General features: G+C 48.4%; 2 protein-coding genes across 4 annotated transcripts in view; one reads left to right on the forward strand and one right to left on the reverse strand.

The window, feature by feature from the left end:
* The window catches only part of CHRNG (cholinergic receptor nicotinic gamma subunit), a 5,448-nt gene extending 3,850 nt beyond the window's left edge, over positions 1-1,598 (forward strand). For both annotated transcript variants that reach the window (XM_009282390.2, XM_019472879.1), the window contains 4 exons: positions 212-326; positions 669-873; positions 975-1,108; positions 1,190-1,598. In XM_009282390.2, coding sequence (XP_009280665.1) covers positions 212-326; positions 669-873; positions 975-1,108; positions 1,190-1,357 — 622 coding nt within the window. In that variant the 3' untranslated portion in view covers positions 1,358-1,598. The remainder of the gene's footprint in view (positions 1-211; positions 327-668; positions 874-974; positions 1,109-1,189) is intronic.
* A 4,569-nt stretch (positions 1,599-6,167) lies between these two features.
* EIF4E2 (eukaryotic translation initiation factor 4E family member 2) overlaps positions 6,168-25,667 on the reverse strand; it is a 19,843-nt gene continuing 343 nt past the window's right edge. The window contains exons 2-8 of one of the 2 annotated variants that reach the window (XM_009282391.2): positions 25,017-25,131; positions 23,605-23,739; positions 21,026-21,130; positions 17,935-18,087; positions 17,710-17,846; positions 9,264-9,342; positions 6,168-6,652 (exon numbers count right to left, since the gene is read on the reverse strand). In XM_009282391.2, coding sequence (XP_009280666.1) covers positions 9,297-9,342; positions 17,710-17,846; positions 17,935-18,087; positions 21,026-21,130; positions 23,605-23,739; positions 25,017-25,131 — 691 coding nt within the window. In that variant the 3' untranslated portion in view covers positions 6,168-6,652; positions 9,264-9,296. The remainder of the gene's footprint in view (positions 6,653-9,263; positions 9,343-17,709; positions 17,847-17,934; positions 18,088-21,025; positions 21,131-23,604; positions 23,740-25,016; positions 25,132-25,667) is intronic. The other variant, XM_009282392.2, reaches the window with a different exon arrangement.

Consider the following 25,667-nt stretch of genomic DNA (forward strand, 5'->3'; position numbering starts at 1 on the left):
GCCGGGTGCTGTGCAGCAGCCAGTGCCCAGGGACAAGACCTTGGCGCAGAAATAACCCCCAGCCCAGGTGGGGTTGGCACAGGGCTACCATGTGCCCGTGTCCCACTGCGATCCCCAGTTTCCAGCCCAGGAGGGCACTGAGAAGGACCTTACATGCCCATAGCCTGTGACCCAGCAGCCCCACGTGAGGCCCCATGCCCCCTTCCCCCAGGTACCTGACCTTCCTCATGGTGGTGACGGTGGTGATCGTGGTGAATGCTGTCATCGTCCTCAACATCTCACTGAGAACGCCCAACACTCACTCCATGTCCCAGAGAGTGCGCCAGGTACCTGCCGTCATCCCCCTACCCCTTATACATGGGGAATGGGGTGGGTATTTGGGGACCGAGGTCATGTCCCTCGCAGAGCAGGGTGCTGGGCATGCCTTCATCTGAGTGCAAATCCTGGCACAAAGAGGGACCCCCCCAGATGTCCCCAAGGGACCACACTGTGCCACCAAACCCCTCCAAACACTGGTGAGCAGCAGGTGCCAACACACCCAGCATCCCGGTGGCACAAGGGTACCCCACAGGGATGCTCCAGGCAATGCAAAGGGACCCAATCGCACCATTTGGGTGCCCTGGGTGGTGGTGGGGGGGTCAGGTCCCTGTGGGTGACGCTGTGCCCAGGTGTGCCTGCACCTCCTGCCCCACTACCTGGGCATGCACATGCCAGAGGAGACACCAGGGCCACCGCGAGCTGCCCGGAGACGCAGCTCCCTGGGGCTCATGGTGAAAGCCGACGAGTACATGCTCTGGAAAGCCCGGACTGAGCTGCTCTTCGAGAAGCAGAAGGAGAGGGACGGGCTGATGAAAACCGTGCTGGAGAAGATTGGTGAGCGCCCCGGGGGGTTGGCACCTCCCCACAAGGCTGGGCAATGTGCCAGGTGGCCGGGCACTCACTGGTGCCCGCTGTGCTGGCTCCGCTGCCCATAGGACGTGGCCTGGAGAGCGGCAGTGCCCAGGACTTCTGCCAGAGCCTGGAGGAGGCAGGTCCTGAGATCCGCGCCTGCGTGGATGCCTGCAACCACATCGCCAATGCCACACGGGAGCAGAACGACTTCAGCAGTGTGAGTCAGGGACAGGGAGGAGAGGGACCTGCATGGGGGGCAGCGGGGCAGCCCTCACCCCCCTCCTCATGCCACCGGCAGGAGAGTGAAGAATGGATCCTGGTGGGACGGGTGATCGACCGTGTCTGCTTCATCATCATGGCCTCCCTCTTCGTGTGTGGCACTGTTGGCATCTTCCTCATGGCTCACTTCAACCAGGCGCCTGCCCTGCCCTTCCCCGGGGACCCCAAGCAGTACCTGCCGCAGTGATGCCCGCAGGCACCCACCAGCCTTCCTGCTGCCGGGACCGCTGGAGCCAGGGGCTGGGTGCCCCCAAACCAGCCTGCCTGGCTGAGATCCCTGCGGGCACAGCAGCTCCTGGTGCCAAGCACAGCGCTGGAGGAGGACTGCGGGTAGCAGGGCTCTGCCACCCCCCAGCAGTGGTGGTGATGGGGAATGGGGGTGGTCATGCTGTGCTGAACATTGGAAGTAAAGCCTGTGGCAGTCTCGCGAGCCTCTGTGGCACCATTGCTGCATGCCCACTGATGGGGTTACCCCTCATCCAGGCTGGATGTGCCACCCATGCAGGCTGGCCACAGACCTCTAAGCCACACAGTCCTGTCCCAGCACCCCACAAGGGTGCTGAGAGACGAGATGAGGGGGAACTGGAGCTGAGTCAGGCCTCTCATGGGCCATGCACCAGCACTGGCAGCAAGAGCCATGTTACCCCATTGCAAATTCACAGCTTCAAGCCCAGGGCAAATGGGGCCCCCTGGCATCCCTTGCCATGGTGGCAACGGGGCAGGAATCACTGATACAGGCCCCCATCCCACGGCAGCAATGGAGCCATGGATGGGATTAGGGGCACGTAATTCCTGCCTCCATTTATGCCCCGGCCATGGCTCTTGGGGGCAGCTGAATTGCTGTCCCTGCTCCCTAGCAAGCATTTTGGGGTGGGAAGACCCTGGGCCACCAGGCTCCCAAACCCCCTCAGGGATGGGTGCCCCTTGGCACCCACCCTGCTACGAGCATCATTACATGACTCCCTCCCCCGCTGGCCCTCCTTGCCCCACAGGATCATCTCTGTCAAGCACAGCCCCTTCCCCCCATCCCAGCAATGCTGCATCCCCCCCACGCCCCTCACTGACCTCTAGGGCGCCCGCGGCTTTGTCCCTGCTGGCGGGGGAGATGTGGGAGGTCAGCTTGGGAACGGTGGCGGGCAGCGTCTGCTCCTCTGTGGTCCAGCTCACGCCACCTGCACCCGTCTCCAGGACATGCTGTGTCTCCATCAGCCTCACTGTCCCAGCACCGGCTGCCTCTGCTGCTGCTGGGAGAAAACCAGCTGGTTACTGCCCGCAACTGGCTCCTGGCACTGCCTGCCAGAGGTGAGGGCACTGTGGGCACGGATGGAGGAGGGAGGCAAACACCCAGCAGCTGAGACATCACCTTTTGGACGCCTGCAGCCTGGTCATGGCCCAGAGCCACCCTCCAGCTGTGCCAGCCTGCCGGTGCTCCCTGCAAAGTGGCTTTTCCTGCCCCATCCCCGGGAGGTGCATGATGCCCACAGCACCGAGACCAGGTGGATCCGGCGCTCCAGGCTGGCACCTTGAAGCAGACAGGGATGGTGCCCACCAACGCAGGCAGGGGTGCCCAGAGGAGCTCACCAAGCACCCAGTGCCCTGGCTGGGTGCTGCCTCCTGTCCCCCCTGCCTGGGTCACCTTCCATGGGGGCAAGCCCTGTGGTCATGATCTGGGTGAGGTGACCAGGCCCTGGGGCACCTGCTGGTGAGTGACAGCACTGCACAGCACTCCTATCCCCCCACAGCCACCCCACGGCGACATCCTCTCCCCAGCCCCACAGTGGCTGAAGGGACAGGCTGCCCTGGCCAAGCGTTCCCAGCCCTGCGAGAGCCAGGAGCTGCCGTAAGCTGCCCAAACCATAGCACCAGCCATGTCCCCTGGCCCTGGGCTCTCCCTCCCCGAGAAGGTGCAGAATTAATGAGCTCCAGTCTGTCTTTGCCTGGCCATTTCCCATTGATTCCTGGGTCCCTGTTGCCCTGCCGCCAGCCTCCAGGGCAAGGGCGCTCTGAACAGGGCCAGGTACTGTCACCCACTTTTTCCCACTCCGCAGAGCTGCTGCTTCTTCCAGGTAAGCTCAGTCCCCGGCTTGTCCATACAGCACAACTGGAAAGGGATGAGGTCTTCCAGCCTGCCAGAAGCACATGACTGAGAACACATTCTCCACCATCCCCAAGCAGTGGTTTTACCTGCCCTCCAGAGGTCCCTGGGGTTTATCACCACACCAGAGACAAGGACAAAAACAAAAGCAGTAGCCAGGATGCCACAGGTCTCGGGCAGCAGATGTGTCTTGCAGGATCTGGTGGGGGAACACCTTGCAGGTCACTCTATCCAGAGCTAGCAGGGTGCTGGGGGGAGTGCAGTGAGAGAGGAAAAGCCCCCCCTAGCCCAGCATTAGCCCCATGTGCCCATGTTGCATCAAGAAGCACTAAGATGGGGCAACATCATCCTCCAAGCACCCCCCAACTGCTCCCCTCCAAAAACGGGGACTCCTTTCTCTCTGCGGGCTGGGAAGCAGATTTCCTCCTTAGCTCCAGCTCTGAGACACCCAGCGCAATGCCCCCACCACTCCCTGAGCCCTCCAGCCAAGCCCAGCCCTGCCCAGCCATCAGCCCCCGCTTGACCAGCCATAGCCAGAGACACCCAGGGCCTATGAGCCCACCACAGCCCAACATCCCCTTCAGAAAGAAGAGCCCTGGGGCTGGACTCCAGGGCTCAAAGGGGTTCAAAGCCCTGCCGGTTTCCCCAAAGGCCACTATGCAGGCATCTGAGGAAGTTTAAGGGTGGACAAAGCCTTCAGGATGAGAAGAGCAGAGAAGGTCATGACTCACCGCAGATTTGGGGCTCCCATGGCTCCAGGCTTGCTTCCTGAATGAAGAGAAACTGAAACCTTTTTCTAGAGCATGACAGAGGCTCCCTCCCCTCCCAAACAACCCCATGGCTCTCTTTTCACCACTCTTATTAGCAGGACACAGTAGACCACAACCCAACAGCCCTGCTCAAAACACAGTCTGGCTCCATCCCTCCCCAAGCCATAAGAGGCACCAAACCTGGCGCTTGGCACTGATCAACACTGCTTTTCTTCTGACCTCAGGAAAAATTGTACCCTTAAAGAGGACAAACTCCACACCTCAGCCAGCTCGCTCCCTTCAAGGCTGAGCAAGAGGAACCAGTGCTGAATTCCTCCAAATCTCAACCATGGTGGCAGACGGGAGGAGAGGAACAGTCTCCCAGGGAAGGGCTCTTCCACAGCTCACTCACAAAGCGTATTTAAGGGCGAACACAGCAGGACTGCAGCATTTTCAGACTTAATAGCAAGCCTGCACTCATCAGCACCAGCTTAGATGCGGGGCATCAGAGGCGAGAAGCGGGCAAGTACATGAAATAGCAGAGGTGGACACGACGCGCAGCTGGGCACAACAACAGGACTAAAGCCCTAAGTGATGTCATCTGCAAGAAGCTAAATGCGCTGTGGATAAAAGGAGCCTGCAGCTAGTATTTCAGCCTTGCCTTGCAAGGCTATTTTTGCTTAGATTGCCAAAACGTAATTACAACTAAATCCCCCCTAACAAATACTGGAGAGCAGCAGGGGAGAGTCGTATTTAAAAGGAATTTTAAGTAGCAGCCATACTAGTACCTGATCGCAGCGGGGAAAACAAACTGCTCCTGGAAAAGAGCATTTGGTTGAGAGCTAGTGACAAACAAGCGGCAAGAGCAGGAATAGAACCGTGGGGTCTCGAGAAACACAGAGAGGGATGCCACCACAGCCCGAGGAACTGCCCTGCTCCCTGCCCAGCGAGGTGCCAGCAGGCACAAACTGCCTGACCACAGGGAGCAGTTAGTCATCGCTGTCAGTGCGCTGAATGTTTCTAGAGACAGCCTAGGACTGACACCCTCAATGCAGAAAACAAACCCTTCAGAAGACTGAATATTTTAAACTGTTTTCTCTGCCGATCCTGGCTGCTTTCAGTCTAGACTTCAATAATAACACAGGAATTTGCAATTGGAGTAATGAGGCTGAAGGTCTCCCAGTCCCCAAGGCCGATAATTGTCCCAGACATGGGCCGCTAGTTCTGCGGTCGTGACCAAATTGGCCCAAGCAGCCCCTTCTCCTGGGGGATTGCACAGAGCACGTAGGGCAGGAGATGTGCCCCATCTCTGGCTGCAGTCTCCCCTCCTGGGCCCAATGCAAAAGCTCTATTAAAAACGAAAGGCAATTGTGTGATTCCCCAAGGAAAAGGGGAAAAGGCTGGAGCTGTTAATGAGTACAATTAGTGTTGTAGTCAAGCAGAATCAGAGGAAAAAATTAGCTCCTGTTGTTTCCGTGGCATCCGAATTGCAGCCATGCTGGCTTTCCAGGCAACAACCCATCAGTCTAGCCTCACCCCAGAGGACAGGAGACAGGGAGTCACTCGCAGCCCCTCTTCTGGTCACAGCTTTCATGCAGCTATAAGCGGCAGCCTGGTCCATCACCCTCTTCTGCTACACCCACTGGAGGTCCAGTTTCCCAGATGGCCGGAGACTTGCAAACCTCAGTGCACCCCAGAAGCACGCATGGCCCTGCATTCAGCCTTTCCATGGATGCAACACAGGGCAGCACTGCTGGCTCTCCACCGAGACAGCCAGAGTCAAGGCAACTAAGTGAAACTAGGACAAAGAGGTGTTTGGTGTAAGGGAAGCTTGCGTCCCTCTCCCCAACAAATAGGGCTGGGTGCAAGGCACTGCTAACCAGGGAGTATGAAGAAGGGCAAAGACAAAGCAAGCATCTCATTTTTTTAAGCAAGATGTTACATCTCTAACTCCTCTGCCCATGTAACTCTACAAATATGGTAAAGTTTGGCCGCCCACTGGCACTTGGAGTGCTTTGCTGCTTCATGTAGGTGGGCAGCTCAGGGGAGGACGCTTTATGGAGCTGGCAGAAGCAGGCCTCGGACCTTACCACAGCCTAGAGAAACACCATCCCACCAATTTTTAGACAGAGCCAAAAAAAGAGAGACTGAAAGAAACAAAGAGACCCAATAATTTATTGGCAGAGCTGAAAGGGGGCATTTGAAAACCATAGGGCTGACTCTCAACTGGGAAGCTCCTCCCAGCTGCAGAGAGATTTATAATACTGGTATCCCTCAGCAAAAGGCTCTGATGTTGAGGCAGAATCCCAGAGATCCTGCATGCCATGTAGAGAAAGAGAGGAAAGTGCTGCAAGATGCGGCCCCAAGGGCACGCTGCTAATTGAAAGGTTGGCCTCCCGCCCCACTGCTAAAAAAAAGTTTGTGTATGACAAAATCAGCCTCTATTGTCACCGCTGCTGGAGGGCTTCAGATGGATCCTTCCTCCAAGGAGGAGTGCGAGAGAGTGGCCCATGAGTCCCTTCAGAGGTCGGAGGGCACTGGTGGAGACCTCTCAGTGCTTTCAACACGGAGAGAGGAGCTTAGTGCCAACTCTTGTTCTCACAATGTGATTTTTGTGTTTCGAAAGCTTGAATTATCCCTGGAAAACAGAGGGAACAAAGAGGTTAAAGGTGTGCATTCCTTCAGATCACAGCACCCCCCATTCCACCCACCACGGCTACCAGTGTTACCATCCCAGTATGTCACTCAAATCAATGCTCATTAAACCTCCTAAGCAGATCTGCTTTCTAACTAGAGACTTTTCACATAAGTCAACCTGCTGCTCCAGAACACCTGGAACACAGGGAGATCCTGGTTCATCTCCGTTCATCAGGAAGAAAAAAAAAGTGTCCTCTTCTGTGAGCAAAGCATATGATAGACTCTGGAAACCTCCCTGATAGACTCTGGTGTTTAAACAACTTGCAACATCTCTTCCTTCCCAAACATTTATCCTCAGGGATTCTGCTTGGAGCACAAATATACCGTCAGTCCAACCTTCTCCTGCCTCTGTCCCTCGTATTTAGGTTCCTTTTGTCATGCTGTCAGCACATTTAGCTCTCTGGTCTCTCCTACCTTAAAACAGTATCTAATCTGAAATGGATGTTTCCCTCTAGTTGAAATAGAAGAGTTTCTTCAGCAGCTTTTACTCACATGAGTACAGCCACGTGAGTCGGAGGGGCTACTGACAAAGAAAGGACTGCTGGTCCACAACCTTCATTTGTATAGTCTTGCGGCACATGGCAGCACTTGAAGATGGGGCAGGTTACAGAAACCTGCGTTAATGCTTACTGCTAGCCTGTGAGCAGCAGCAATAGGCAAAGCATATTTACACATTAATAGAAATGTGGTGTGTTTTTTTTAAACTCAAATGGAAATAAATGAGATTACAATTATTTTGAGAGGATAGGTTTGGCAGCCCTTCCCGTAACAGGGACAGAGCAGTAAGTTGCCCAAACCAAACACCTAGGGATGCCCCAGCACGTATCACACCAAATCGGCAGAGCTGCGTTGAAGAGCAAAGGCAGCAGCTTCAGAAGCAAGGTGCTCTGCAGGACTGTAAAATCCTGCTTAAACCCTTGAGCTAGCATTGTGTGCTGCTAAGAGCTGCACGGTAGCTGTAACATCACAGCACAGTGCATGCTGGAACACCTCCCGGAGGCAGGCTGGAGAGCTGGAGGAGTAGAAAGAAGTAAAAAACACTCTTTAGAGAGTTAAACAAGTTACTCTGCTATGATATCACAGCAAAAACCATGCTGGAGGCCATCTGCAGAAGACTGGGGTTCACCTTTGCACTTGCCAGCAAAGCAGGCTGTGCTGCTGTTTGGGAACACGATTCAGGATTCATTAACTGGATTCCGGTTAATTTACAACAATGGTTTGGCTTTCTATCCCATACTGTACTTTCACCTGTGCCATCTACCTCAGGAGGACGCCACACTTTGGTTAGCTCTTTCTCGGACAGGTTTCTACATTTCCCCTCCTTTCGCCTTTATCGGGGTGCCCCAGGCCCTCTGCTCATCACTACTCTCCCTGCTCAGCATAGGTAACCCAATACAGTTGAGAGCTAAATCAGCTCTGTCACTGTTTTCCTATACACTTGGCACATTTACTGCCTTCTGAGACTGGTATTTCATGAAGTGAGCTGGTTTCCTCTTCTGGAAGGTCACTTGAATGTCATCTAACAATAACAACACTACTAGGTGTCTGTGTAATATTTTGTAACCATTGATCCTTCCAAAAAGCCAAATCTGTGAGGAAAGATAGATATTATTTTCACCCATGACTTCAGAGCAAGCTATGAGAACACTGTTTGCCCAAAGCTGTGGAGGGAGTTTTTGGGATCCCCAGTGGCCCCTCGGAGCTCGGCTGTGTTGGAGCAGCTACATGCCACCATGGGGTGGGAACTGAGCGATGTAACGCTTCCTTCCAGCGGGTTCCTCTGCTCTGGCACTCGGCAATGCAGCAATCCCACTTGGCTACAACCAAACACAACTCTCATCGCCAGGGCTCCTGCTAGCCCTTTTTAAGGAAAGGGCCTGCCATCAGGGAAGTGGGCACTGGAGGGGAAAAACAATCTGAGCTGCGAGGCTCACAACAGCCCTGAGCTCACCTTGGCTATTTTCTCTGCACATGGTCGGTTGCCACTACCAGAAGTAGCAGGTGGTTTCATCTCATTAGCCACAGCATTATTATTTCTAAATACAGTAGATACTGTGTTTCCTTCCTGAACAAGCTTTTATTGACAGACTAATTTATTCTGCTCCAGCCCACTGTCAAGAGCAAAGGCACGTATGCCAAGCTCCAGGCGCCTCTCTCAGTGTCCATCACATGGATGTGCTTAGCATTCATTTACCACTCCATATCTGCTTACAGTTAACCCTGGGCAACAGATCCAAGCTGAAGACATACCTCTCAGCCTCCTGGGACCAGGTCTGTGATACAAGTGCCTTGCACAGAGGAAGGACACGTTAGCAAAATAGCACACAGCATCACAACAGAAAATGCTGCGTGAATGAAGACCACAGTGAATGTTGGTGTCTTTGGTCAAAAAAAAAATTTAAAAAATCATTTTGACCTTTGGGAAAGAGCCAGTAGCAGAATGGGCCCACCACCAGGCCCATAAGGCAAGAGAACATGCCAGCCCACAGCAAGAGGGTTGGAAGCTGAGAGGTATGCCATGAAGTCACATAGGAAGAAAGATGAGGCCCTACCCTGGGTGTGACAGAGGGAGGGGGAGCGTTCGATCAGCGGCCACTGCTGTTCACCAGGCCATGAAACTCCTCCCAGGCCCTGGCAAGCCAGAGGGAAAAAAAAAAATGAAACAAAAAAACAAAAAAAAACAGCACTTCAGATCAAAGGCTTCTTAACTTTTAACGAGAGCAGAAACATTCAATGGCGTTTGAAAGGCATTTGTCTTCAGAGAGCAAGGCAATATTCTCTGATAGCCCTAGTGGATAGAAGCATCCTTAAAACCCAGCCAAACATCTGACAGCACGAGGCAGCTTTAACGTTCTGCACAGACATGAAGCGTTCCCACTGCCTGCTGGTGATATAGCCACATTAATACCCAGAGACAGGTACGACCTTCCCAGTCACAAATGGAATATCCATTTCCTATTGCTAATAAAATAGCCGATGTTACATCTTTCTGGAGGATTATCACGTTCCTTGGCTGGTTAAACTCAGCCAGTTACTGGCCTCATGCTTCACCACATACCTGTGTATGTAGTAATCCCCCCAAAAGGGGCTTCTTTTAATGTCACATGGCTTAGTTATTACGACATTCTTCGATCAGGTGGCAGAATCCAATTGTTATTAGAAAGTCTCATTTCCTATTGTAAACCTGCATTGTTAAAGACGACCCAGTAAAACATTACAGCTATTTGAAATGAAAATGTTTTCAGATAAGTTAGAGGGACAGGCCTAACGCTGCATTCCCTGGTGGAGAATGTTACTGACGGACGAAGCTAGCAGACTGAAAAATTGCTGTCTGTTTTACAAAGGCAGCATACTGAAAGCCCTCTCAGGGAAAAGATGCGGAGGTTAATGTGAGCATGACTATTATCTTCTGGGATCAGAGACACCAAAGAACCTCATAGTTCTCCATGCCCAGCAAAACAGTGCTGGTGCTTACAGCACATGCCAAGCCATTTACTGAACCCAGAGAATCCCATGGAGCTGCAGGGACCTTAAAGGGAACCCAGGTCAGTCATAAACCCAGACCGCCCTGCAGATTTTGTTGCTGGTACTTAGCAGCTACCTCACATCTTGTTTTCTGCATTGCCTTATCAGGCCACTGCAACACAACAGGAGAATCCAGAAATGGAAATCCTGTATTAGTCAGCATCTGTGCCAAAAACAGACCCCCAGCCTGGCTCTTACCTGAGCCTCACAGAGTCAAGCTCCCAACCAACATTTGCAAAAGCAGCTCAGGTGTCATATGCTCTTTCCCAGCAAAGTCATAGCCCAAATAAACACAGAGTATACTGGCAGAGTGCCTGTCACATGCACTCTGCAAGACTGTACACCACATACAGGCAGTCTTGCTGGGAACCCAGCAAAGAGGACATAAGCAAGAAGCTTGTCGCTGTGGTGTACAGCTTGGAATTTGTGACACTGCCTTCCCAGACCACAGGACAGCAAATTCGTCTTTTGAAAGTGCTGAAGGTGAAATCCTGAAGATCACCGACTTCAGCACCTTCAGTACAAGCCTGGTGAGTGGCAAAACACTCCAGTTCTTCCCAGTTCAAAACTGCTTTGACAAAACTTCCAAGAAGCAACTGAATCTCCATAGCCCCCCAAGGCACAGGCTCCTGTGAACTACCAAGGTGCTCAGCTGGTCTAAGAGAGTCCTTATCTATGGCTGGCTAGGTTTTCTCCTCAGTTTCCCTCCATCCATGGTAGCTCAAAATCCTCCTGATCTTGACTAGGATGGACAAGTAACAGTTATCCATGGGAGTCCCAAAGCTACATGGTATCTCTAGCTGACCCTCAGACATGAGCCCTTGAAGCTAAAGGAAATGTGAGGGAGAAAGAGAGCAAAGGGTGCTGTAGATGCAACAGGACAGCACGCAGGACATAGCTGTGGTGCATTAGTACACCAGGTCAGATCTGCAGTTCAGCTTGACGTACAGCAGTATGCTGCTTGGAGGAGAGAAACCCACAAGTGGCTCTTTCTAAGCAAGGCAGCAGCACAGAAGTCCCTAAATGGGAACTTTCCCCCAAGTCTCCCCAGCCACGGCACCCTTCAAGGCCACAAGACCAAGAAATCTTCCAGAGAAAGGAAAACTGCCTATGTCACCCAGTCAGCACATGGTACTAGACACTGTGGGTACAACTGCCTCCCTCCAGAAGAAAGTTAGGGGGAAGAGAAACTCTGGATCCGAAGTCCTCTTAGCTGCTGAATACAGGTTGGAAAGCTATGCACATCTCCAGCCTTGTTAAAGTCTCTACCTTCACGTCTTCCCTCCAACCTCCCATGCCTTGTATTTCTACCAGATTTCCATCACCCATAATCACATCTTCCCTCTTTCCTCTCCCACAGTTCTCCCCAAACTCGTAACTTCTGTTCTCTGCAGAAGGGACACAAGGGCAGATTATTTGTCAACATAACCGATAATTTATTACCCCTTTCAAACCAAGGAGTTCCCTGTTCCAACATCCCAATAACATCATGCACATAGTCCTTCAGCTGCCAAGTCCTTCTCACAGACATAGAGAAAAAGCTCTTCCAGCCAAGAATTTTTAAGCCAAGATCCTCATACATATTATAGTACTAATTACTCCAACTATGTGCTGACTTGACTGAAAAAATCCACCAGGATGTGTCTGCCCTAATGTACCTAAACTACGCTAGCGGAGCAAACTGCTCTCCATTTCGTACCGAACAAGGCTGCCAGTTAATTTTGTCTGGCAGAATCTTTACGACCTGTGACGTGCCAAAGGCACAGTGCCAGAGAGTCTAAGAGGTTATTTTTATGTATAGACATTTTTAGTACCTTATTGCTATACTGTCTGCACAGCGATCAGATACTCAGTGAATTGATCCCCAACACTTAGGTTATTCCCGTTGAACAGATGGGAAATGGAAACATTAGCAGGCTAAATAAAGCCAGCCAGAGCTGTTCTTTCACACTCATTCCTGACCCACAACTGTTGAAACTTCCCACCTTCTCCCCCACTGCCCAGGGTCAGGACCCAGGCAGGGCTCCCTTTATCCCCATCAAGTAAGTTGGGGAAAAAAATGCAAAAAGGAGCCGCTATCGGAAACTCCAGCAAAAAGAGGAAGAGCAGCCACAGCCACTTCAAGGGACTTTCCAAATCATCATTGTGCAAGCAGCACTAGCTGTTTTCTCCAACCACCCTCAATCTGTAAGTCCTAGCAGTTCCCCTTCAGTATTTTCCTGTGCAGCCCTGCCTCCTTACCATCTCCTTCCACAGCTAAAAAAGGAGACAGAGAGCTCATAGTGCATGCTACCCTCACAACAGTCACCAAGGTCTGTCCCTTCCACCAGCCTGCGTGCAACCTCCCAGCACACTGATCACTCACTACTCTCTGCAGGTACGGTGTTCAGAGCAGCACAGCCTCTTCCTGCGTGCTCCCCATGTTCTATCAGAGTGTTTGGGATTTGTTCAAAGCCAGTCAAGAACTTTGTGACAGGTCTGAAAACTAATAGCTTTAAAAAATCTAGGATATTCTTCTAGCCAGAAATAATTCTTTCACATATCTGGCAGTATCTGTAGCAAAGGCAAACAGGGAAGCCATCGTGACTTTGAAATGCACACATCTGAACGGACCTCCTTGAAAAGAAACATGAAATAAATAGGTTATAGTCACTTCTTTGGTAAGAGACAGGCCACCAAGATAAGGAAGCCTTTTACAAAGTCACGGATACTTCTGAATAAAGCATACTACGGTGACAGGGAACAAATCAATGAATCTTTGAACATCATTTCAAAGCACAGGTCTACGGAAGTGCTCTTAGACTTGCAGCACCTGGAAATATTACCGGAATTGGAGAATGGAGTGATAAATGAATTAAGCCAGTATTGCAGAGACTCAGGAGAAGAGGACAGCTATCAGATCTGGAACCTCACCGCTGTCCTCTAGCTTTTATTCCTGCTCTCAGACTTGAAGGAGTGAGGGTGAAACAACGCAGATCTCTAGAGCTGGCAAGACCCAAGGCAACCTGCCTTCCACTGACAGGCATCAGACAGTGTGTATGGGTCCCATTTGCAAACCATCTAACTTTAGACAAGGTTAACCCTGCCCACACCATTTAAGATACAGTCAAAGGCAAAGATGACACAACAGCAGCATTGAGGAGTTCTCCTAAGGTCTTGGAAATTAGCAAGCAAATGGAGACCAATGCTATAAAAACGTAACAGAGTTACAGAATTAGCTGAACTCTGATGTAACACCAAGGGAGACTTCTCACAAGCACTCCACCACCAGCTTACTGTCTCACAAACACTGATCTTCTTGCCCAACACCTGCCACTTCCATGGGGATTTCTCTTCCTCACTTTTTTGTCCTGAGAATCTTGCCCCTGCAGTCTTCTTAAAGTGCATACGCTTATTCCCTCCACAGGATATTTGCTTGTTTCCTAGCTAAAATATAGTCTGAGGCCATTTCCTCCAACTGCCTGCAGTGAAATGAACCCAGTGCCAGCCCTATTAAGATCAACTATTCTTCTCATTTACTCGAGCCATCCCATTAGTTATCAGTGGTGACTTTGAAAGGAAAGGATAGCTTTATACCCTGCTCAGCTCTCACTGCAGCAGGCACTTACAAATAACTGAAGCTTTGTTTCCAGAAAAAGCAGCCTTGCTTTAGAGCTGACAGGATGATCCATAAAGTCACACAGTGACCAAAATATTTCCAGACCAGCCTGCTCAGTGGCAGCCTGCTGTATGGCCACAGGTCTGGTTTCTCCTGGCATAGGAAGCAATGTTGTTGAATTTGCCTGGGATTCCTGGATGGTACTGCAGGTGAGAGCTTTCAACGCAGGAGATGGTCACTGACCACACAGTTATCAGTGCGGAAAAGAAAGGCTGATAACCCCAGGCAGGGCCAAGGTGTATGCAAGACAGCAAAGCACTTCACACTGCAATGCTCAAAAATCAAACTTTACAGTGATCACTTCCCCTCTACCCCTCTCCCAACTGCAGTTCACCCACTACAGATACCTCAGTATTTTCAGTGGCTTCATTGAGACATGACCAGGCTGTGCCTAGCAATATTCTGCTTTCAAAAAAAGCACTGTGCACCTCCTAAGGCAGCAAAAGTAAGAGGTCATTATTTTTTTTTTTTAAATTCCAAGCCACAGGGAGTGCCACTGTCCATAACCCACTGTCACTGCTGGACCATGTCACCTCCAAGGTTAACAGGTTCTGCTCATCAGCGTTGTTAAGTGGTTCACTATATCCGAGTGCACCTCTCTCGGTCCACCTCCGAGAGAACAAAGAGAAGCGATTTCTCTCCAGCTAGTGAAACAAGGTAGCCCACAAAATGTCACATATGTTCTTTTCAGGTGCTCAGCACTGTAACATCTAAGGTACTATAAATCCCCTGGAATTAAGCAGAGTCCAAGAGATTGCTCTAGCTCTTCTAGCAAGATTGGAAATTAATACAGACTGGGCTGACCCTTCCACTCGCTGGGATTTAGGCAGCTTGTCAATATCACAAGCAAGAGAAAGGACAAACACAGGAAAATTGCAATGAAAGATCTGCTTATCTAGCTAAAGGCACAAGCCCCACCACTGTGAGCAGAAAGGACAGAATGCAGAAGAGCTCCTTCGAATAGCTGTGAAGCAACAGATACTTTTCAAACACAGCTTGGCAGCACCACCGCTTTCTGAAACAAAGGGGGCTGCAGCCTCACTGACAACTCATGAAAAATGGTGTCTAAAAATGAGTTAATATGAAATGCATCATCACAAAAGGCATATATAAAACCCGAAACACAGGGCTCAGGTTCCACAGTGAGGGGCATGCTAGCAATTTCTACAGAAGCGTTCATTTACAGTTTGTCAAAAGCTAATCCAGGTCAATTCACTACCTAAAAGTCAAGGTTTTGAGAAACGCCTGTTCTTTTCTTGCTAAGCGTGCTCCCTTCCCTGAAGCACAATCAATGCCAATCAAACCCTGCACATGAGCAGAGCTCTAGTGGAGAGATGCAGCCCATACAAATGAAAAATGCCACAAGCCCCCCTAGAAAAGCAGCCCTGACAAAGCCTACAGCACGGCTCTTCCATTAGAGCCTTTCATAAAACACAGCCAGAGTGTGAATATAGAGTGCTGGCTAGAAAGCCCTCCCGAGTCATAAATCACATGGTACATGCACAGCATAAGTGGAGTTTATTCATGACGGACAGTATTTCAACAGGGCTTGATAGATGGGCGAGGAAAAGGAGCCAGACTTTATGGAGGATAGAACTAGTTACACAAGAGATTCTTCATTAGTGAGAGAACCTTAATGATATGAAGCATAGCCAAACAGAGTCAGACTGAAGGCTGGGGCTGTCCTGCTCTTCTCTGTCAACAAAGCAGGCACTGTCACCTCTCTGCAGCTGCTGCTGCTTGCTGCCTGCTGGTACCAGCCAAGAAAGGCACAAGAAGTCGGTCCGCGCATCACTACACAGAAACTCCCCTGACAAGCAGTTCTGCTCTGAATTTACACCAGTGCCACTAGAAGCAGATGTTGGACAGCGCTGCAATCAGACTGCTGCAGCTCAAGCGAGGCAATGGAAAGAAGAGCTCTCATGATCCCCTACATGGCGGAAGGTTAATTGCTTAGATCTACCTCACTAGGACACCATCAAACCAACTCCTGGCTATCCCTCCTACCCACAGAAGAGTAAGTGGGAGACAAGCCAGTCCTCTCCTATTTAAGAATTGCTCCCAGCTGTAATCTGAGCTACTAAACTTGATTCCTCAAACACCTGTTATTCTTGGACAAGCTCATTTTGCACCATACGTCAGCAGCACAAAATGAAACTTTGATGCTTTGCAGGAAGAGAGGGCAGCAAGCATGGCATGTTACACTGTTGTAGGGAAATAAGACCACGATATTGGATGCGCCACCACTCAAGGACTGCCATGTGCCAGGGCAAGAACATTGCTATAGCAGCATTCTCTGTCCTAGGAAGTGCTGGCGGTGACAGCTTATAAGGGAAAGGCCACATCATTTCCATTCTAAACTTGCTACGTGAACCACCACCACAGCTTTGGACAATTGGCTCAGGACACAGCTTTCCCTACAGAGACTGAGAGAAGTCAAACACCTCCCTTCTCTCACCGCAAAGCCGCCTCAACACAGTCTGCAGTCTGCTACTGCTGAACAGGAGTAAAATATCCTGTTACGTGTCCACATGAGCACTTTGCTAACTCATAACATGGACAGAGTCGATAGTGCCCTCTCCTGGCAAAAAGTGCATGAGAAATGTTACTGGCAAAATCATGAATACGAGATTTCAACAGAAGTGGGAACTTTCAGAAACCAAAGCTGCCTGGAAAAGATTCAGTTTAATAATAATAATTTCTCCTTCCCTTCTCTTTCCCACGCACACAGGAGGGAGGGCCACATGGAACCTACATGCCTACAGGCAGTTTAAATGAGACCTCTGTATTATTGCTAGTGACCCACACTCACAATTGGCCACAACTGGAAGCCAGCTCTCTGCTAAAAACAGGATTGATCTCACCAAACTATTTGACAGCACACTGATGACAGGGTGATTATGTGGAAAGGACAAGCTAGCATAATGAAAGGAAGTTATGAAAGGTACCTGCACCCTGATTATGGGCTAGATTAGAAAGCTCACTGCTCTATCAATGCCTTATTAATTTGTTTCACCACTTCTTCCAGGCACACCTTTTCAAGCGTTAATTTAACCAATATGACCTAATCAGTGTATTGGTTTATAATATGCTTAAGAAAAAAAGAAAAAAAATTACATTATTCACCTCTAACTAATACCTACATATGCAATTTTTCGTCACTTTGTGGGAAATAAAAGTCACCCTGAATGGCCTGGTATGGTAAGCTATAATAGGTTTATTTAAAAATACAGCTGTCCTCTCTGTATACCATGATCTTCTAGTCTTGTTAAAGAGCCTCTGTCACCAGGGCCTGGAAGACTTAATATACGACGTTTATTATGATTAGAAATCATTTGTACAGCACTGTAAATTCACACAGCACTTTCCCAAGACCATTTATAAGTCTAATGGCACTATAAATCCCCGTTAGCTTCCGCACTTTATTCCCCAGAATCTCTATTTATTCAAATGATCTCGCCCCCCCCGCCACTGCAATCTTGTCTTTGAATACATCAAGCCACAGTCCCACACTGGGCTGCCCATCTCCCAAGTGACAGGCTGGGTGGATTGCTAACAAAGCCCTGGACTATACACTTCAAAAAAAAAAAAAAAGGTTTTACTATTAGAACCAAATGTCCCTAACAACAGCACAATAACGACACAGATATTTGGCTTTCAAAGCGCACTGGCAACAATTGCTGCTGTTTGTATTACTGTTCGCAGTGAACAGCCCCAACGCACACGAGCACTTCTCTCAATTCTTGTGATCTGCATTAAATTGCTCAAGCACGCATGCAACCAGCAGCAGGCCCTCCCCCTGCCACCACACGTACTTGATGCTATCGGTGTGTGTTTTATATTCCATGATGGTGTTGGGAGGTAGGTTGAGCACTCTTCGTAACGTATCGCGTATCCGGGCTGTTGTGGCCTGGTCGCTGGCTGTCTTGTTCCATATCGAGATAATATCCTCCTACAGAATAGCATGTGAGGGGTAAGCAGATGGTACTTTTTGTAGCCCTGCCAAATGGAAGTACATGCCAGTTCTCAGAAGCGCTTACCTGGAATCGGACTGAGACGACTGCCCCACAGATTTCTTCCCCCACCATAAACTGTTCTCCCAACATTGCCAGAATGAGATTCTCCCAGCATCGTGACGCTAAGCCCTTTCGCAGACGGATAATCCATTTACCACCATTTTTGTTGGCATCATCCTAGGAAGAGGGGCAAGAAATCGATTTGTTTTCTTCTAGCTATTTTTCTGCTTCCCACAAGACCACAGAGCCACAGACAGGAGCAGATATTGATTGGGTGGGGCAAGGGACAGAATGGAGGTATTTTCAAGCAAAAGCATTTCACTTCTCCCCCATACAAGCAGAGACAGAAGTATACCACTTTGAATACAAAGTATTTGAAACAATGACTCTCAGCATTCCAGATGAAGCTCTATGCACTGAAGACTTGAGCTCTAGTGTTTTGATCCCACTAGCAAAGACTAACACCAGCCTACCAATCTATACACAGAACCAGAGGCAAGGACCCTAAAACTATTTCTAAACCCGAGACTGATTCCCCTTTTGTCTAATCCCCTGTATATGTACTTCTGCTTGTAAAACAGGAAAAATACCTCATCACAGAACATGGAAGGCAGGGAAAGAGTTTGCGAAGTGATGTTTAAACGCAAGCGAAAAGTTGAAAAACACTTTCCTTCCACATTTCCAGGAATGGGCTCACAAGTTGGGTTAACACAGAAAGGACCAGTCCTTCCTCTAGGAACCACTGACATTATCACACATCATACAGCTGGATGTTTGTTCCAGACTGCGGTGACCCAGGGAAATAACCAAAAATGAGGGGAGAGAGTAAAGAAGAAATTTATGCTAAGCACCCAGTCTGTCACCTCAATATTGTGATTCCATATGTTGCACCTGAAAAAGAACTGAAAACTGCTACAGACTCCCCTGCTTCACCGAACGCACACCTATGTCAAACAGCAGCTCCTCCTCTGTACAGAACGCTGTGGCATTCTCTTGTACAACACTGTAGCTGGGAAATCTTACAAGGTGAGAGGGGAACAAATTCCATCCAAAGCCAAAGAAAGAGAAGTAGGAACAAGTCAAAGAGGTGGCAGTTAGGAAGGGAAAGGAAAGACAGGTCTAGGACAGAAACAGAGAAGAACAAAGGATAACTCAGATGGGACTGCACAACACAGGACATCCCTGGCCAAATGACCAGCAATCCCCTCTGCCAAGCTGGGACACACCTTAAAGATGCTAGGCAAGGCAGCCCAACCCTTCCTAATGAAATGAAGTTAACTTTATTTTAGCCTTAAAGCTTCTTTAGGGCTCAGATAAAACTAAACATTTGTGTGCTCTCAGAGACAGCAAGTGCTAACGAGCAATCCTGAGCAAACATGGAAGTACCAGCGAACAGCAGCATTCACCAGATTGCCACTTTTCAGGTATGAGCTAAAGCCTGTACTGAAAGAGCAAGGCATCAGATCCGGAGAAACCTCAAAGCATGACAGCAGCCACGTGCAAGGTGAAGAATCCAAATCAACACAAGTTCTAGGAATGTGGCATACTCCCATGAGAGGCAAACTACTTTCTGATTAAGCGTCCTTGTTTTCCAAGTTGTGAACATCACACTCTAAGAATTAAGCCTTCTAGGCTTCAGCCTTTAAGCAGGGAGTTAGGTTTAACTCCTCAAACTTTCTACAATGGCTAATGGGGGTCAGAAGAGAAAATGGTATTGCTCAAAATATTTCAAAGGTGGTTTAAGCAGGTTCAAGGCTAGAAAGAGAACAGTGATTGGGAGGCAGATGCTGTATTGTGTGTTTTACGGTTATTGTTAGTTTTCTTTCAGGTTAAACAAGCTTCAGTTCAGTCAAGCATTTGATTTCCCTTTACCAGAATAATAATGATCTGCAGCCCAGTAAATCACCAGGGAACATTATGCTTAGTGCTTCTGACTTTACCTAGAAAAGGCACAGATGGATCCAGAAAAAGATCAGAGCTACATACATGCATATATGTGCCTACAAGAATGACAGTAAGTAAGGATTAGTTTGGAAGAGAAAGGAGCATAAACAAAGCCCTACAAAGCAAGCAGCAAAGGGAAGGCCAGCAGCAAGATCCCAGGTCCTCTTCTATAAATACAAGAAGGGAGTGGGGCCAGAAGTAAAAAAACAAATCTCTCCAGCTCCATCTTAAAATGGCTACAGGGAAATGCTTTATAGAAATGCTGGTATCATTAACTTGTGGACTCTCCGGCTGACACATTATCAAAGCAGCTAGCTCACTAGGAGTCCAAAGAGGGTTAAACATTTTATATAAATTGTATTTGCAGTAACTGGCTATAAAACACCTTGCTTAAAATAATGGCCAACTAGGGTCACATATAAATTTCTCAGGACCAAGCAGCATAATTAGGTACTTCAGAGCAACACATAAAATCCTCATATTGCGAACAGTATTGGTCATTGCTGGAAGCAGGCCAGGAACTGGAAGAATGATTTGCTGGGCAAAGATTTTTTTTTTCTTTTTTAACAGATTTGGATAGGAATGAACAGTAGCAAACTAAGTGCCATGAAACAAAAAAAGCAAATGAAGGGCTAAATCTTCTTTCCATCTCCGGCTCTACATACAGCTGTAGGCTTTTAACCACATGCACCTCTTCCTTCCTTGTCTGAAAAAGGAGGGTTGGTTTCTTATAAGCTTTGCTGAATTCCACTTACATAGGTCCAGCCCTTCTAGAGGAAAGCCCCACACTGCTGTCACTGGACAAAGCTATAATAAGGGGCAAGCATCTACATCAGGAGGCACAGAGCTTAGTTGGGGTCCCCGCTTCGTTGGGCTCCAGGCAACATTGCCCAGAGATCCTCTGGACCCACAGGCAAAGGCAGTTCTGTAACCTTTGGGGGAGTGCAGCTAGCAGCTCCCTGCATCTTCCCTTTCCTCTCCCAGCAGGTCACAGGACTGCTAGGTTACATGGGACAGAGTCCTGAGGACAAGTTTACAGGAAACCCAGAAGAAAGACTGCACGCAAGAGAAGTCTGAAGTGCCATTTAACGACAAGAGTCCCTTCACTGTAGAAGTTCCCTCCAGAATACTCTGGGAAAATATCAAGGCAGAAATGAGAGCTCCAACTCACCTCCCACATGGGTTTGATCCCCTCTTTGAAAAGATGGAAGTCACTATGGCCTGTCAGGTCCCCAGGACGTACCATGTGACTGTAAAACCGCCAGAACTGCTCCACCTGCAATGACATGAACCACACACCGAGGCTGCTCAAACTGTTCACAGCCAAGATTCCTACAGAAACAGGCTTCCCTTTCTACACCAGCTGGCCAGAGCCACCTTCCCCATTTCTATTCTACTTTCTCGTCACAAGGGTGTTGATTAGGATACCCAGAAGGCAGCGGTAGGATCAGAGCTTGGGTGCCTGTTTCTGACTGGCTCCGTTACCAGATGACCACTTGAAATATTCAACAGGTGCCTCCAAAGTCACTTAGTGTTTCTCTGAAGAAATCTGTGCTAAGACAACTGCTGCTCTGGAGAACAGTTCCAAACATATCTTGTAAATCCTACTGCCCAAACTTTCAATCAGTGGATATGTGTCAAGTGCATCAGCTACAGCCAAGTCTCTCTACACTATACACATTAGCCCTGCATTAACCACTGCTCTCTGCAATCGTGGAGACTGCAGGAGCCTCCAAATGAGACATTTTTTGTATTTAATTTTACTGTATCCAGGTTTTAAGATAAAAGACACATTCTGGTGCTGGTTTAAGATCTTAAGGCACCATTCAGAGCTTTTATTTAAATACCTCTTATTTCCTTTTACAATCTGCCATGGTACACTTGGACCACTTCACTTTGACCAGTTTCCATTCTGGCACCCCTGTGTCTACTTCAGATAATCTGGCCGGAAGGCAAAGGAATTATCTTTTCTAATTCTTCAAAATAATATATTTATCCTTTGAGATTCTCTGGATAAGAAAGGATTTTAAAGAGGCTGGATCTTTAAAACAAAACAAGGCACTGGAAGAGATTATACTGATTTCCGTATTTTAAGAGGACTCTACTCAGCAAGACAATAGCTATTAAGCAGACCAGCAGTGAAGCTGAAGGGGTCAGACACCGTCCCAAGTACTTTATCAGAGACCTTAATGACTTGGTCAGCACTTGGAATTCTGCTCCAATCTCCGACCTCTGCCATCCAAGCAGGAATTTGCTTTTATAGCCAATAAAATTATGAACCAAGACTGAGGTGGGGTCAGAAGCAATCTATTTTTGTCAGACACATCCAAATGCAGTGTGGAAATTACATTCTTACACCGAGTGAATATGCCCTCTAGTGGTTCGCACTTAAAACCTTTCAGAGTTTTCTACTGAAAAGCAAAGAATAAATCTGAACCCAGACTTAGGCTCAGACAATTCTTTCTGAAGCTTGTTCTTCCTCCTCCTTAAACAGAATTTTGAACCAAACACATTATCAGATCTGCTGGCCAGTCTCTCTCCATCCTAACTGAACTCTAGCACTTCCAACCTACAATAGCACCCACAGATTCTTTGCAGCAGACAACAGAACGTGTGAAGTTTTTCCTCTAAGGAGCTAAAAATCAATGTTAAGTCTACACTGATTTAACAGACTGAAGTTACTGCCAGATCATCAAGCAGTAGCCACATTTTTCATTCACTGAACTAGAAGTACTTGCTCACACAGGGGAATAGGAGCAGTAACTACCCATGATGATAGGCTTAGAGCTATTCTTCCCACTCTTATCCTGTATGGATGCAATAACACAAACCAGCTGCTTGGACAGGCATATTTTTGCAGCCTCCAGAAGGGATAAAGGGGTGTTTTTACAAATTCTCACATTACAGGAGATAGAGATTTACTGGTGGGCAAAATTAACATTTGCAAGGGACCCTGGAAAATCTGGACAAACTACTAGATTAAAAAAAAAAAAAAAGAAAGCAGCCAACAGACTTCCTAGCCTTGAGAATGGTATTGTATGTGGTGCCTCTACAACGGAGACACGTTTTGCTTATGTATCTTGGGATCTTAATGATGGTTTTACACTGCCAGTGCCATGCAACAACCCAACACTGCCTTTCCAGGATACGCTCAATTTATTCCAGGAATAAACAACCACAAAGAGTGGAAGGGGAAAGGGAGAGCAGTTTGCCTTTTAATGAACTTCACTGCAACACCAAACTGCACCTCAGTCATCACTTCCAGACAGACAACAGGCCACCAGCAGCTTGTATATACAGCACGCCAGATGCTTGTTCCAAACACAGTCTTTGAGGTGGAAATACGGACAGGGGGGGAAATGTGTGTGGGGGACTGTACAGTCTTTGCTTCACACCTACACTGCATCCAGAAAAGCTGTTCCTTTCTTCTCTTGCTTACCTGTCAAGTTCTGCCGCAGCTAGCGGATTTAAGCTACATGGGAGTTCTTTTCATTTTCTATTATTATTCCAGCTACCACCGTTACTGCAGGCACAGATGCCTAGCACAGGGCAGAGGAGAACTGCTTAAGACATGTCACCTGCTGTAGGCAATTGAAGAACTCGTATGTAAGTCATGGCAAATCACTCACTCTCCTCTGTTCCTGACAAGAGCACAGCCTGCATGTGCATACACCTAGCACACAGGGAGTAAGCCAGCCACGATGACCACGCCATGCCCAAGTGACACAAGGACAACAGGGATATACTCACGGAGGCAAAGGTGCCAATCTGTTTGATGTTCTGTTCATAACTCTGCGAGCTGGTAGGCCTCCCGGGTGTTCGTCTGGAGTACCAGAAGGTGTAATTATACTGCAAGGGGTGCTCAGCTGGCCCTGGGACAACAGCCTGCAGGACAGAAAAGCTTGCTTACTCCTTATACACTCCTCTAAAGGGGGAAATGGGAAGAATTACATTCACAGCATCAGAAGTCCACATGTTCCTGCCCTCACAGACTATAAAACAAACAACTGATCCTCATTTTTACAGAAAAATACTATTTCTGTTAATTGTCTGAAATGGACCATTAGGCTAACAGCAGCTGACTACTTCAAAGAATATTAGAAATTTGCAGTGCAGAAGCTCAAGACAGAGTCACCAAAAAAGCAACCCTCATAACTATTAGAGGCAGTATTACTAAACTTTCATTTAGTCCTTAACTGTTCCTATTTCAAAGGAAAAAAGACAGACAAACTAAAAAGGGCAATGCAAGAGTTTCAACTTTTTAAAATTAAGAAAAAAAAAAAAGACACTCTCCTCCTCTGGGAAGAACAAAACCCATTTATAGTAAAACATGATTCAAAAGCAATTATAACTCTTTGGTGACACCAACTCCCTTAAGCAACCAACACCCTAACACTCTGGGAGGATTAGTCTGTCTTAAAACTCGTTATGTCAGCTTTGGCAGAACCCATCGTTAGCAGTAGGCAGTGATCATTTTTCAATTTCCAAAACATCCATTTCTGATTAAAAAGATTTCTAATGAGCATAAAAGAGGCTAACGAGGACTCATTACCCAAGAGTCAAAACTGACAGGAAAAAATCCCCAAAAAGCCCTCATCTTGTATCACTTGATATAGTTACAGGAGTAACTAGGGTTTAAACCTCTACTCCGCTTTTGTATATGGCAAGTTTATAAGGACTGCATTACTTTAGACAGAACGGCTTTCCTAAGCACAAGATAAAAAAATCCAGGATGGATATATGCCTTCTTAACGAGGCTACACCGCACTCACAAAGACCCCCTCTTAAGAGTTATTTCAACAGTAGCACAAACACAGCCTGGTAAACCAACCGCAAGCCACTACTCCCCTGTTGATCAGTCCTTCCCCTACACGCTCTTCCAAAAAGTATTTTTGGGAAAATAAAGCTTTATTTCTCATTTCCATTCAAAAGCCTGGCAGAGCACTTGCTGCGTTTGTAAAGGGAACATTCACCCCTCAGATTATATACCTCCAAAACCCACACAAAATTATCCAAATGCTAACATAGCCCCTCTGTCTTCATTACAACAGTAACAGCGCATTAAGCAACCACAGCCCACCAAGACACGTTTTCCTTATCCCTGAACTGAAGACACTCCCACATCGTGCCCCAGCGACGGAATGCAGGTGCCAGCACCGTACCTTCCTCTTGGTAGTACTCTGTGGTTTCTCTCGATCATTCTTTTCCTTCTCACTGTCTTTCTGTGTGTTATTCTCCTCGTTCTGGTCATGGTCTCCACTATCATCATCTTTCAATCTGATAAAGAAAAAGAGCAAAGAAAGTGAGTCTTGCCTCTCGCAGCTGAGAGGTTTCATACCAAACCCCAGTAGTCCCCACTTCTAAACTCCCCCCTGGTACAAGGGCCATCAGCGTTGGGAAATCTACGCTTGACAACCCCAACTACTACTACTTTGCATGCCCAGAGCCCACCACAGGCATCTTAGGCACACACTTTTAAGCAGAAGCAAGAAAATACCTTTTTAGAACAAACTCAAGCAGTTCGTACTAGACACAGCTCTGCCACAGAAAACCCCAACTACCGTCAGGACCCGTTACTACTCATCAGGAGGCAAACATGGAGACCCTTCACTATAACTTTGCCGACTCTCTCCCACCAGCTCCCCACGCCCCTAAGCCTAGCAGAGGCAGCCCCTCGGGCGAGCAGACACCACGCCAGCGCCCTGCACCCCGCAGGTCTCCCCGCCCGTACCATTCCCTGCGAAGGGCCGGAAAAGATGAGCGAGAAGCGGGGCCAAAAGGCGGCCCGCGACTCGCCGGTCGGCCCGCCCCAC

This window comes from Aptenodytes forsteri, unplaced genomic scaffold (genome assembly GCF_000699145.1).
Source record: "Aptenodytes forsteri isolate BGI_AS27 unplaced genomic scaffold, ASM69914v1 Scaffold404, whole genome shotgun sequence".
Taxonomy (NCBI): Eukaryota; Metazoa; Chordata; class Aves; order Sphenisciformes; family Spheniscidae; genus Aptenodytes; species Aptenodytes forsteri.